Source organism: Salmo trutta, unplaced genomic scaffold (genome assembly GCF_901001165.1).
Source record: "Salmo trutta unplaced genomic scaffold, fSalTru1.1, whole genome shotgun sequence".
In the NCBI taxonomy this organism is placed as follows: domain Eukaryota; kingdom Metazoa; phylum Chordata; class Actinopteri; order Salmoniformes; family Salmonidae; genus Salmo; species Salmo trutta.
The window spans coordinates 260,695-273,904 of record NW_021822992.1 but is presented as its reverse complement, the minus strand read 5'-3'; the positions used below and the strand labels follow the sequence as shown (position 1 = coordinate 273,904).

Genomic DNA, 13,210 nt, shown 5'->3' with positions numbered 1-13,210 from the left:
TTCAGCTGTGCTTGGTTGAGCTGGCCTGGCATCTGATTATATCAAGCCAGGTCTGATAGTGTTGTATCAAGCCAGGTCTGATAGTGATGTATCAAGCCAGGTCTGATAGTGTTGTATCAAGCCAGGTCTGATAGTGTTGTATCAAGCCAGGTCTGATAGTGTTGTAACAAGCCAGGTCTGATAGTGTTGTATCAAGCCAGGTCTGATAGTGTTGTATCAAGCCAGGTCTGATAGTGATGTATCAAGCCAGGTCTGATAGTGTTGCATCAAGCCAGGTCTGATAGTGTTGTACCAAGCCAGGTCTGATAGTGTTGTATCAAGCCAGGTCTGATAGTGATGTATCAAGCCAGGTCTGATAGTGATGTATTAAGCCAGGTCTGTTGTATCAAGCCAGGTCTGATAGTGATGTATCAAGCCAGGTCTGATAGTGTTGTATCAAGCCAGGTCTGATAGTGTTGTATCAAGCCAGGTCTGGTAGTGTTCAGTGATGTCTATGCCTCCTATCTGAAAGTGTGTGTGTGTGTGTGGGTGTGTGTGTCTGTGTCTGTCTGTGTGTGTGTGTGTGTGTCTGTGTGTGTGTGTGTGTGTGTGTGTGTGTGTGTGTGTGTGTGTGTGTGTGTGTGTGTGTGTGTGTGTGTGTGTGTCTCTGTCTCTGTCTCTGTCTCTGTCTCTGTGTGTGTGGTTCCTCCAGGGGACATCATCCGGTACCAGTGCCTGCCAGGGTTCACCCTGCTGGGCTCGGAGATCCTGACGTGCAGGCTGGGGGAGAGGCTCCAGATGGACGGTCCTCCACCTCTTTGCCAAGGTTAGCATCGGCTGCATCTGTAACGGCATCCTATCCCCTATGTAGTACACTGCCTTTTGACCAGGGGTCATAGATAGACCAGGTCATTTAGTGTTGACAGATCTAGAGAGGGAACATGATGCCATAGTGAGTACAGACACATTGTCCTGGGCTATAAAGCACAGAGAGTTCACATTATGGATGTATGTTTGATTTAATTTCATTCTTCTTGTTTGTTGATATCCGCTGAACACGTTTCTGTATCGAGTCGGGAAATATTGAGCTCTGTTGTTGACGTAATCTATCTATGTTTTTTTTACCTGTTTTAACCTGTCGTATTTCTACATTCTGTTCTGCGATATCAGCTTAAAATGTTTTCCTGCTCTTTTTGCCTGAACAGTTCACATTTGTTGGCTACGTTAACCTTTTCTTGTGTTCTATTACCTTCGGTCTTAAAAAAGGCCTGAAGAAAGCTAGCTGTTGTCAGAATAACAATATGTTACAAAGTGTTGTCATTATTTCAGACGTGCCACCCTCCAGTCCTGAGAAAGGACCTGATATATACAGTAACCATCATTTTACCATCAGAAGTTATCTGTCTCCAGTCCTGAGAAAGGAGATGATATATAAACAGCTGTCTTCCATTGGGGATTATTATTATTTTATAGTGCTACCAAGGGACAAAGCTAGCACAGTGAACCAGCACTCTGTACCCCGAGGCCCTGTACCCGTCTCACACTAAATGAGGTTTTTCATTGCACATTATTATTTCACTGTAATTTCTAGTCAGTCAGTCACACCCACAGTCACAGTCACAGTCAGTCACAGCAACAACCACAGTCACAACCACAGTCACAGCAACAGTCACAACCACAGTCACAGCAACAGCCACAGTCACAGCAACAGCCACAGTCACAGCAACAGTCACACCCACAGTCACACCCACAGTCACAGTCACAGCAACAGTTACAGTCACACCCACAATCACAGTCACAACCACAGTCACAGCTACAGCCACAATCACAGTCACAGCCACAATCACAGTCACAGCAACAGCCACAGTTACAGCAACAGTCACACCCACAGTCACACCCACAGTCACACCCACAGTCACACCCACAGTCACAGCAACAGTCACAGCAACAGTCACAGCCACAGTCACAGTCACAACCACAGTCACAACCACAGTCACACCCACAGTCACAGTCACAGCAACAGTCACAGCCACAGTCACACCCACAGTCACAGTCACAGCAACAGCCACAGTCACACCTACAGTCACACCCACACCCACAGTCACAGTCACAACCACTGTCACAGTCACAACCACAGTCACAGTCACAACCACAGTCACAACCAGAGTCACAGCAACAGCCACAGTCACACCCACAGTCACACCCACTGTCACAGCCACAGTCACAGCCACAGTCACAGCCACAGCCACAGCCACAGCCACAGCAACAGTCACAGCCACAGTCACAGCCACAGTCACAACCAGAGTCACAGCAACAGCCACAGTCACACCCACAGTCACACCCACAGTCACACCCACTGTCACAGCCACAGCAACAGCCACAGTCACAGCCACAGTCACAGTCACAGTCACAGCCACAGTCACACCCACAGTCACAGTCACAGTCACAGTCACAGCCACAGTCACAGCCACAGTCACAGCCACAGCCACAGCCACAGTCACAGCCACAGTCACAGCCACAGTCACAGCCCCATCCACAGCCCCATCCACAGCCCCATCCACAGCCCCATCCACAGCCCCATCCCCATCCACAGCCCCATCCACAGCCCCATCCACAGCCCCATCCACCGCCCCAGTCACAGTGGACAGATTTCTTTGTTTTTCTCTTTCTGCTTTCTTCCCTCCATTTTCTCTTTTACCTCTGTCCTCTCACTTCACTCTGTCCTCTCACTTCACTCTGTCCTCTCACTTCACTCTGTCCTCTCACTTCACTCTGTCCTCTCACTTCAATCTGTCCTCTCACTTCACTCTGTCCTCTCACTTCAATCTGTCCTTTCACTTCACTCTGTCCTCTCACTTCACTCTGTCCTCTCACTTCACTCTGTCCTCTCACTTCAATCTGTCCTTTCACTTCACTCTGTCCTCTCACTTCTTTCTGTCCTCTCACTTCACTCTGTCCTCTCACTTCACTCTGTCCTCTCACTTCACTCTGTCCTCTCACTTCACTCTGTCCTCTCACTTCACTCTGTCCTCTCACTTCACTCTGTCCTCTCACTTCACTCTGTCCTCTCACTTCAATCTGTCCTCTCACTTCACTCTGTCCTCTCACTTCACTCTGTCCTCTCACTTCACTCTGTCCTCTCACTTCACTCTGTCCTCTCACTTCAATCTGTCCTCTCACTTCAATCTGTCCTTTCACTTCACTCTGTCCTTTCACTTCACTCTGTCCTCTCACTTCACTCTGTCCTCTCACTTCAATCTGTCCTCTCACTTCAATCTGTCCTCTTTGTCCTTTCACTCCCTCTCCCTCTCTCTCCTCTCTCCCCTCTCTCCTCTCTCCCCTCTCTCCTCTCTTCCCTACCTCCTCTCTTCCCTACCTCCTCTCTTCCCTACCTCCTCTCTTCCCTACCCTCCTCTCTTCCCTCTCCCTCTCTCTCCTCTCTTCCTCCTCTCTGTCTCTCTCTCTCTCTCTCCTTTTATCCATCTCTTTCCACCCACAGTACAATGTCCTGCTAACGAGGTCCGGTTCGACTCCACGGGGGTGATCCTGAGTCCTGGCTACCCAGACAGTTACCACAACCTCCAGACGTGTTCCTGGCTCATCAACGTAGAGAAGGGCTACAACATCACCCTCCACTTCCAGCTCTTCCAGACAGAGAAGGAGTTTGACATCCTGGAGATATTTGACGGTGGGACATTTATCAACATTGCTTAGTATCGCAGTTAATCCTCTCTCTTCACATCTCTCAGTCGCCGGATAATTTGTAAAAATGACCATAGATTTTATCTGTCATGTAAAGGCTTTGGATAACGAATCCTTCAGCCATTAGTTCTACATCTTTAAACTCAGACCTTATACCAAGCAACCTCTCAAGCACCCTTCCAAGCAACCTTCCAGGCACCCTTCCAAGCACCCTTCCAAGCACCCTTTCAAGCACCCTTCCAAGCAACCTTCCAGGCACCCTTCCAAGCACCCTTCCAAGCACCCTTTCAAGCCCCCTTCCAAGCAACCTTCCAGGCACCCTTCCAAGCACCCTTCCAAGCACCCTTCCAAGCAACCTTCCAAGCACCCTTCCAAGCAACCTTCCAAGCACCCTTACAAGCAACCTTCCAAGCAACCTTCCAAGCACCCTTCCAAGCAACCTTTCAAGCACCCTTCCAAGCCCCCTTTCCAAGCCCCCTTCCAAGCCCCCTTCCAAGCACCCTTCCAAGCCCCCTTCCAAGCAACCTTCCAAGCACCCTTCCAAGTACCCATCCAAGCAACCTACCAAGCACCCTTGCCAAGCACCCTTCCAAGCACCCTTCCAAGCACCCTTCCAAGCCCCCTTGCCAAGCCCCCTTGCCAAGCACCCTCCCAAGCACCCTTCCAAGCACCCTTCCAAGCACCCTTCCAAGCACCCTTGTACTAATCCTAAATGCCAGATTACTTTACTTAAGTAAACTATCACTTTCAAACAGGGGGCGCAACTTTCACTGTGGATGGGGGGGGGGGGGACATAATCAGAAATGTGTCCCTCCAAGTTTTATCATTGAAACAAAACAAGGCAACGGGTTTGTTTTAGGACCATGCGGATGCTTCTGATAGGTTGTTTGGAGTGTTCATCCGACAAAAAATAACATAACAAATAATGATTATAATAATACAGTTATGTCCCCCCCCCCACTTCTAAAACCAAAGTTGCACCTCTGCTTACAACCAATGTTCCCTCTAATTGTTTGGGGCACTGAGCAAATTTTAGGTCTTGTGAGTGGAAACTTGAAAGTTGTGAGAATGTTTCACATGGACAATTTCACATGGAAATAGCTTTTGATTTCTATAATATATCCTACAGTAGCCTACATGTGGTGTTCAGTGCAGGCCTACACTGCATGAGACTTTTAAAACGTTTTTACATTATGAAGGACATTAATTAATGATTTTATGTAATGGTCTGTAAGACCATGGGCCAAATAGGTGAATGTAAATTGCATTGTATTGTGTTGTATGATGCAAGTAACCACTTTAAAAAAATAAAAGTTATTATTATTACCATACAGGGAATTAGACAATGTAGGCTCCACCTCTGACTGTTGGTTTATTTGCACATTCAAGCCTGTCTCAAAATACAAAACTGTCCCTTTCATTTTTACCTGACTGGCTTTTCAAAGACAGCTTGTAATGTAGCCTAGACGTTTTGCGCTCTTGTAGGAAGCAGTAACTCCCCATTGCTGACCTATACTTCTCTATAACAGGGCTGACATCTCGCTAAATAACAAAGAATATCAACATACGGGCCACACGCGGCTCTGCGCTCTGATCTGTAAAAGCTCAGACACTCGCGGGCGATTGAAAGACCTCTCGCCAATCAATATACGTCTACTCCGTTGCTCTCTGGCTCTGCCTACAACAAAATCACAGACTCAATCTTGCAAAAGTTAGATTTGGTTTGTTGCATTGAAAATTGGCTGATATAATGCTGATTCAATCAAAGAAAAACAACGTTCAGTGACGTCACTCGCTCTGAGACTTGAAGTAGGGGTTTCCCCCTTGCGTTGCAAGGGCCGCGGCTTTTGTGGCGCGATGGCTAACGATGGTTCGTGGGTGTCAGTTGTTGATGTGTGCAGAGGGTCCCTGGTTCGAGCCCGGGTTGGGGCGAAGAGAGGGACGGGAACATACACTGTTACACTTCTGCGCGTCAGTCCTGCAGGAGGTGCACCGCCGGGCAAGCGCGAAGTTTAAAGGGAACATTACTTACAAAGATTGTAAAATGGAGTCAACCCTACTTTTATTGCGGTCTGAGTCATAGCGATCTGGCTATTTGCTAGTGTAATTGACTACTTAAAGATGAATAAACCCAGCCACCGCAAGGTTGAACGAATCCAACGAATCATGCTTTGAATTCCAAAAGAGGAGTTAGCCAAGGCCCCACCAGTCAACAAGTGTGGTTATACTGTATATTATACAATACATGTTATACAGTATATGTTATACACTACATGATATACAGTACATGTTATATAGTAAATGTTATATAGTACATGTTATACAGTACATGGTATACAGTACATGTTATACACTACATGATATACAATACATGTTATATAGTAAATGTTATATAGTACATGTTATACAGTACATGTTATACAGTACATGTTATACACTACATGATATACAATACATGTTATATAGTAAATGTTATATAGTACATGTTATACAGTACATGTTATACACTACATGTTATACACTACATGTTTTTACAGTATATGTTATATAGTATATGTTATATAGTACATGTTTTACAGTGTTATACACTACATGTTATACAGTACATGTTTTACAGTATATGTTATATAGTATATGTTATATAGTACATGTTTTTACAGTATATGTTATACAGTACATGTTTTTACAGTATATGTTATATAGTATATGTTATATTGTACATGTTTTTACAGTATATAGTATACAGTACATGTTTTTACAGTATATGTTATATAGTATATGTTATATTGTACATGTTTTTACAGTATATAGTATACAGTACATGTTTTTACAGTATATGTTATATAGTACATGTTATACAGTATATGTTATATAGTACATGTTATACAGTATATGTTATATAGTACATGTTATACAGTACATGTTATGCAGTATATGTTATATAGTATATGTTATACAGTACATGTTATGCAGTATATGTTATATAACACTCTTGGAGGGAATGTTCCACCTATTAACTATCCAACCTCTAATGATGTCACACCGTGTGTTTTCTGTGTTTGTGGAGCCAGAAAATTCACCTGAAACACCATTATTTTATACACTCAATTCTCTTCCCTCTGCCTTTGTCTCTGTCTCTCTGTGTCTCTGTCCTAACAGGTCCTAACGTCTCTCTGTGTCTCTGTCCTAACAGGTCCTAACATCTCTCTGTCCTAACAGGTCCTAACATCTCTCTGTCCTAACAGGTCCTAACGTCTCTCTGTGTCTCTGTCCTAACAGGTCCTAACATCTTTCTGTCCTAACAGGTCCTAACATCTCTCTGTCCTAACTGGTCCTAACATCTCTCTGTCCTAACAGGTCCTAACATCTCTCTGTGTCTCTGTCCTAACAGGTCCTAACATCTCTCTGTGTCTCTGTCCTAACTGGTCCTAACATCTCTCTGTGTCTCTGTCCTAACAGGTCCTAACATCTCTCTGTCCTAACAGGTCCTAACATCTCTCTGTCCTAACTGGTCCTAACATCTCTCTGTGTCTCTCTCTTAACAGGTCCTAACATCTCTCTGTGTCTCTGTCCTAACAGGTCCTAACATCTCTCTGTGTCTCTGTCCTAACAGGTCCTAACATCTCTCTGTCCTAACAGGTCCTAACGTCTCTCTGTGTCTCTGTCCTAACAGGTCCTAACGTCTCTCTGTGTCTCTGTCCTAACAGGTCCTAACATCTCTCTGTCCTAACAGGTCCTAACGTCTCTCTGTGTCTCTGTCCTAACAGGTCCTAACATCTCTCTGTGTCTCTGTCCTAACAGGTCCTAACATCTCTCTTTGTCTCTGTCCTAACAGGTCCTAACATCTCTCTGTGTCTCTGTCCTAACAGGTCCTAACATCTCTCTGTCCTAACAGGTCCTAACGTCTCTCTGTGTCTCTGTCCTAACAGGTCCTAACATCTCTCTGTGTCTCTGTCCTAACAGGTCCTAACATCTCTCTGTGTCTCTGTCCTAACAGGTCCTAACATCTCTCTGTGTCTCTGTCCTAACAGGTCCTAACATCTCTCTGTCCTAACAGGTCCTAACGTCTCTCTGTGTCTCTGTCCTAACAGGTCCTAACATCTCTCTGTCCTAACAGGTCCTAACATCTCTCTGTCCTAACAGGTCCTAACATCTCTCTGTCCTAACAGGTCCTAACATCTCTCTGTGTCTCTATCCTAACAGGTCCTAACATCTACAGCCAGAGCCTGGCGTCCCTCAGCGGTGACATCACCACGCCCTTTAACCTCACGACCTCTGGTCATCAGTTGCTTCTGCGCTGGTCGTCTGACCACGGCACCAACAGGAAGGGCTTCCACGTCAGATATGTGGGTGAGTATCAAAGTATGTATCCTGTTAATAATGACTTTCCTTCAACCAGCATGTCTTCATCCACCCCTCTGTACAACACAACCAATAGGAGTCATTAACATCATGCTACAGGGCCCCACCAGAAATAGACTGGCCCATTGGGCAGTTCTGGAAAATGCCAGATGGTCTGGTCCATCTTTAGCCCAGTGGGCCGGTCTAAATTGGGGGTTTTGGTCTAATAATGGGGTCAGGGAAGTCAAAATAGGCCGGTGTGTTAGAAATGCATGGGCCGATTTCTGATCCCAGTCCATCCCTGATCCCAGTCCATCCCTGATCCCAGTCCATCCCTGATCCCAGTATATCCCTGATCCCAGTCCATCCCTGATCCCAGGCCATCCCTGATCCCAGTATATCCCTGATCCCAGTATATCCCTGATCCCAGTCCATCCCTGATCCCAGTCCATCCCTGATCCCAGTCCATCCTGATCCCAGTCCATCCCTGATCCCAGTCCATCCCTGATCCCAGTCCATCCTGATCCCAGTCCATCCTGATCCCAGTCCATCCCTGATCCCAGTCCATCCCTGATCCCAGTCCATCCTGATCCCAGTCCATCCTGATCCCAGTCCATCCCTGATCCCAGTCCATCCCTGATCCCAGTCCATCCTGATCCCAGTCCATCCTGATCCCAGTTTATCCCTGATCCCAGTCCATCCCTGATCCCAGTCCATCCCTGATCCCAGTCCATCCCTGATCCCAGTATATCCCTGATCCCAGTATATCCCTGATCCCAGTATATCCCTGATCCCAGTCCGTCCCTGATCCCAGTCCGTCCCTGATCCCAGTCCGTCCCTGATCCCAGTCCATCCCTGATCCCAGTCCATCCCTGATCCCAGTCCATCCCTGATCCCAGTCCATTGCTGATCCCAGTCCATCCCTGATCCCAGTCCATCCCTGATCCCAGTCTATCCCTGATCCCAGTCCATCCCTGATCCCAGTCCATCCCTGATCCCAGTCCATCCCTGATCCCAGTCCATCCCTGATCCCAGTATATCCCTGATCCCAGTATATCCCTGATCCCAGTCCGTCCCTGATCCCAGTCCGTCCCTGATCCCAGTCCGTCCCTGATCCCAGTCGTCCCTGATCCCAGTCCATCCCTGATCCCAGTCCATCCCTGATCCCAGTCCGTCCCTGATCCCAGTCCGTCCCTGATCCCAGTCCATCCCTGATCCCAGTCCATCCCTGATCCCAGTCCATCCCTGATCCCAGTCCATCCCTGATCCCAGTCCATTGCTGATCCCAGTCCATCCCTGATCCCAGTCCATCCCTGATCCCAGTCTATCCCTGATCCCAGTCCATCCCTGATCCCAGTCCATATCCCTGATCCAGTCCATCCCTGATCCATCATCCTGATATATCCCTGATCCCAGTATATCCCTGATCCCAGTATCCCGATCCAGTCCATCCCTGATCCCAGTCCATCCCTGATCCCAGTCCGTCCCTGATCCCAGTCCATCCCTGATCCCAGTCCGTCCCTGATCCCAGTCCATCCCTGATCCCAGTCCATCCCTGATCCCAGTCCATCCCTGATCCCAGTCCCTCCCTGGGCCCCGTCCATCCCTGATCCCAGTCCTCCCTGGGCCCCGTCCATCCTTGGGCCCCATTACTGAAAACAAACTGGCCTGAAAACAAACTGTGTTGTGATGAAATCACTGGCCACTTTAATAATGAAACACTAGTAACTGTAATAATGTTTACATACTGCTTTACTCATCTCATATGTATATACTGTGTTCTATACTATTCTACTGTATCTCAGCCTATGTATTACTCATCTCATATGTATATACTGTATTCTATTCTACTGTATCTCAGCCTATGCCGATCTGACATTGCTCATCCAAATATTTATATATTCTTAATTCCGTTCCTTTTACTTTAGATTTGTGTGTATTGTGAAATTGTTAGATATTATTTGTCAGATATTACCGCACTGTTGGAGATAGAAACACAAGCATTTCACTACATATAACATCTGCTAAACACGTGTATGTGACCAATGAACACGTTTATGTCTAATATTATGTAACCACTGTACACTGTATGTCTAATGTTATGTAACCACTGTACACTGTATGAGAGAGAGAGAGAGAGAGAGAGAGAGAGAGAGAGAGAGAGAGAGAGAGAGGAGAGAGAGAGAGAGAGAGAGAGAGAGAGAGAGAGAGAGAGGAGAGAGAGAGAGAGAGGAGAGAGAGAGAGAGGAGAGAGAGAGAGAGGAGAGAGAGAGAGAGAGAGAGAGAGAGAGAGAGAGAGAGAGAGAGAAGAGCGAGAGAGAGAGAGAGAGAGAGATAGAGAGAGAGAGAGAGAGAGAGGAGAGAGTTGCAACCAATTTAAACACCACATCAGGGTTAGCTGAGACCTCGGAGACCGAGAACGAAGTGGGGTCTGTTACTTCTCTTCTCTTGCACACCGAGGCTTCGTCCCAAATGGCACCCTATTCCCTACACATAGTACACTACTGGTCAGAAGTAGTGTACTACACAGGGAATAGGGAATCATGTGGGACGTAGCCTGAGATTTGCTCTAGTTGTAGACAGATGGAGTTTGTTTGAGCAGCGTTTAAATTCCTTTCTGCAGGTTGTAGCCTCTGATTGGCTGCTATGTGTTTACATGGAATCTGTTTGGTGTTCTTGATCGGGTGTGAAATGATGGGGAAAAACAGCCCCTCCGAAACGAACAACTGTCGGTGGTATCAGGATGCACAATATTGTTTTGTGCGAAAGCAAATTGAATATGTGTGCCGATGGGCCATTGATGATTTGCGTAAACTTAAAAAAATAAATGTTTTATCTTGTGGTTCATGTTTTAAAGTGACTGCTCAGCTCAGTGGGTACAGTGTTGACATTCACCATGTTGAAGAGACGTGACTCTCCTTCTCAGTCTACAGCAGTAACGTCCACCATGTTGTAGAGACGTGACTCTCCTCCTCAGTCTACAGCAGTAACATCCACCATGTTGTAGAGACGTGACTCTCCTCAGTCTACAGCAGTAACGTCCACCATGTTGTAGAGACGTGACTCTCCTCAGTCTACAGCAGTAACATCCACCATGTTGTAGAGACGTGACTCTTCTCAGTCTACAGCAGTAACGTCCACCATGTTGTAGAGACGTGACTCTCCTCCTCAGTCTACAGCAGTAACGGCCACCATGTTGTAGAGACGTGACTCTCCTCAGTCTACAGCAGTAACGTCCACCATGTTGTAGAGACGTGACTCTCCTCAGTCTACAGCAGTAACGTCCACCATGTTGTAGAGACGTGACTCTCCTCCTCAGTCTACAGCAGTAACAGCCACCATGTTGTAGAGACATGACTCTCCTCCTCAGTCTACAGCAGTAACATCCACCATGTTGTAGAGATGTGACTCTCCTTCTCAGTCTACAGCAGTAACGTCCACCATGTTGTAGAGACATGACTCTCCTCCTCAGTCTACAGCAGTAACATCCACCATGTTGTAGAGACGTGACTCTCCTCAGTCTACAGCAGTAACGTCCACCATGTTGTAGAGACGTGACTCTCCTTCTCAGTCTACAGCAGTAACGTCCACCATGTTGTAGAGACGTGACTCTCCTCCTCAGTCTACAGCAGTAACATCCACCATGTTGTAGAGATGTGACTCTCCTTCTCAGTCTACAGCAGTAACGTCCACCATGTTGTAGAGACGTGACTCTCCTCCTCAGTCTACAGCAGTAACGTCCACCATGTTGTAGAGACGTGACTCTCCTCAGTCTACAGCAGTAACATCCACCATGTTGTAGAGACGTGACTCTCCTCCTCAGTCTACAGCAGTAACGTCCACCATGTTGTAGAGACGTGACTCTCCTCAGTCTACAGCAGTAACATCCACCATGTTGTAGAGACGTGACTCTCCTCCTCAGTCTACAGCAGTAACATCCACCATGTTGTAGAGACGTGACTCTCCTCCTCAGTCTGCAGCAGTAACATCCACCATGTTGTAGAGACGTGACTCTCCTCCTCAGTCTACAGCAGTAATGTCCACCATGTTGTAGAGACGTGACTCTCAATAGGCCATCTCTCTCATTATCTCATCAATATAATATATTTTTAATACTTTTCTGTGAATAACAATTTAACATCAACGTCAAGCAAACTTTTGTAATTGCTGTACCCTCTCCTCTCCTCTCCTATCTCCTCTCCTCCCCTCTCCCCTCCCCTCTCCCCTCCCCTCTCCCCTCCCCTCCCCTCCTCTCCCTCTCCTCTCCCTCTCCTCTCCTCTCCTCTCCTCAGCGTTGTACTGCAGTACTCCAGACTCCCCCCAGCAGGGTTTTGTAGTGAGCCAGACTGGAGGACATCTCAACAGTGTAGTTCGTTGGGGCTGTGACCGGGGCTACCGGCTTATTGGAAAGGCCACAGCTGTCTGTAAGAAGACGGCCTATGGGTATTATACCTGGGACTCAACGGTACCTGCATGTCAAGGTAAGAGCTCTGAGCACTGTGTCTACTGGCTGGCTGGCAGACATTTCTTTCTTTCTTTGTCTAGGCTGTGTCCCAAAAGGCACCCTGTTCTCTATATTGTGTACTACTTTTGACAAGAGTCCTGTGGGTAGAGCCCTGTGGGTAGAGCCCTGTGGGTAGAGCCCTGTGGGTAAAGCCCTGTGGATAGAGCCCTGTGGGTAGAGCCCTGTAGGTAGAGCCCTGTGGATAGAGCCCTGTAGGTAGAGCCCTGTGGGTAGAGCCCTGTGGGTAGAGCCCTGTAGGTAGAGCCCTGTGTGTAGAGTCCTGTGGGTAGAGCCCTGTAGGTAGAGCCCTGTGTGTAGAGCCCTGTAGGTAGAGCCCTGTGGATAGAGCCCTGTAGGTAGAGCCCTGTGGATAGAGCCCTGTGGGTAGAGCCCTGTAGGTAGAGCCCTGTGGGTAGAGCCCTGTGGGTAGAGCCCTGTAGGTAGAGCCCTGTAGGTAGAGCCCTGTGGGTAGAGCCCTGTGGGTAGAGCCCTGTAGATAGAGCCCTGTGGGTAGAGCCCTGTAGGTAGAGTCCTGTAGGTAGAGCCCTGTGGGTAGAGTCCTGTGGGGGGGAGACCTGTGGGTAGAGTCCTGTGGGTAGAGTCCTGTGGGTAGAGCCCTGTGGGTAGAGCCCTGTGGGTAGAGTCCTGTGGGTAGAGACCTGTGGGTAGAGCCCTGTGGGGGGA

General features: G+C 47.5%; 1 protein-coding gene across 1 annotated transcript in view; it reads left to right on the top strand.

Annotated features, from left to right (window-relative positions):
* LOC115187885 (CUB and sushi domain-containing protein 3-like) overlaps positions 1 to 13,210 on the top strand; it is a 1,475,978-nt gene that overhangs the window by 1,344,457 nt on the left and 118,311 nt on the right. The window contains 4 exon segments of the mRNA XM_029746934.1: positions 692 to 805; positions 3,479 to 3,667; positions 7,885 to 8,031; positions 12,315 to 12,503. Of these exon segments, the coding sequence (XP_029602794.1) occupies positions 692 to 805; positions 3,479 to 3,667; positions 7,885 to 8,031; positions 12,315 to 12,503 (639 nt within the window).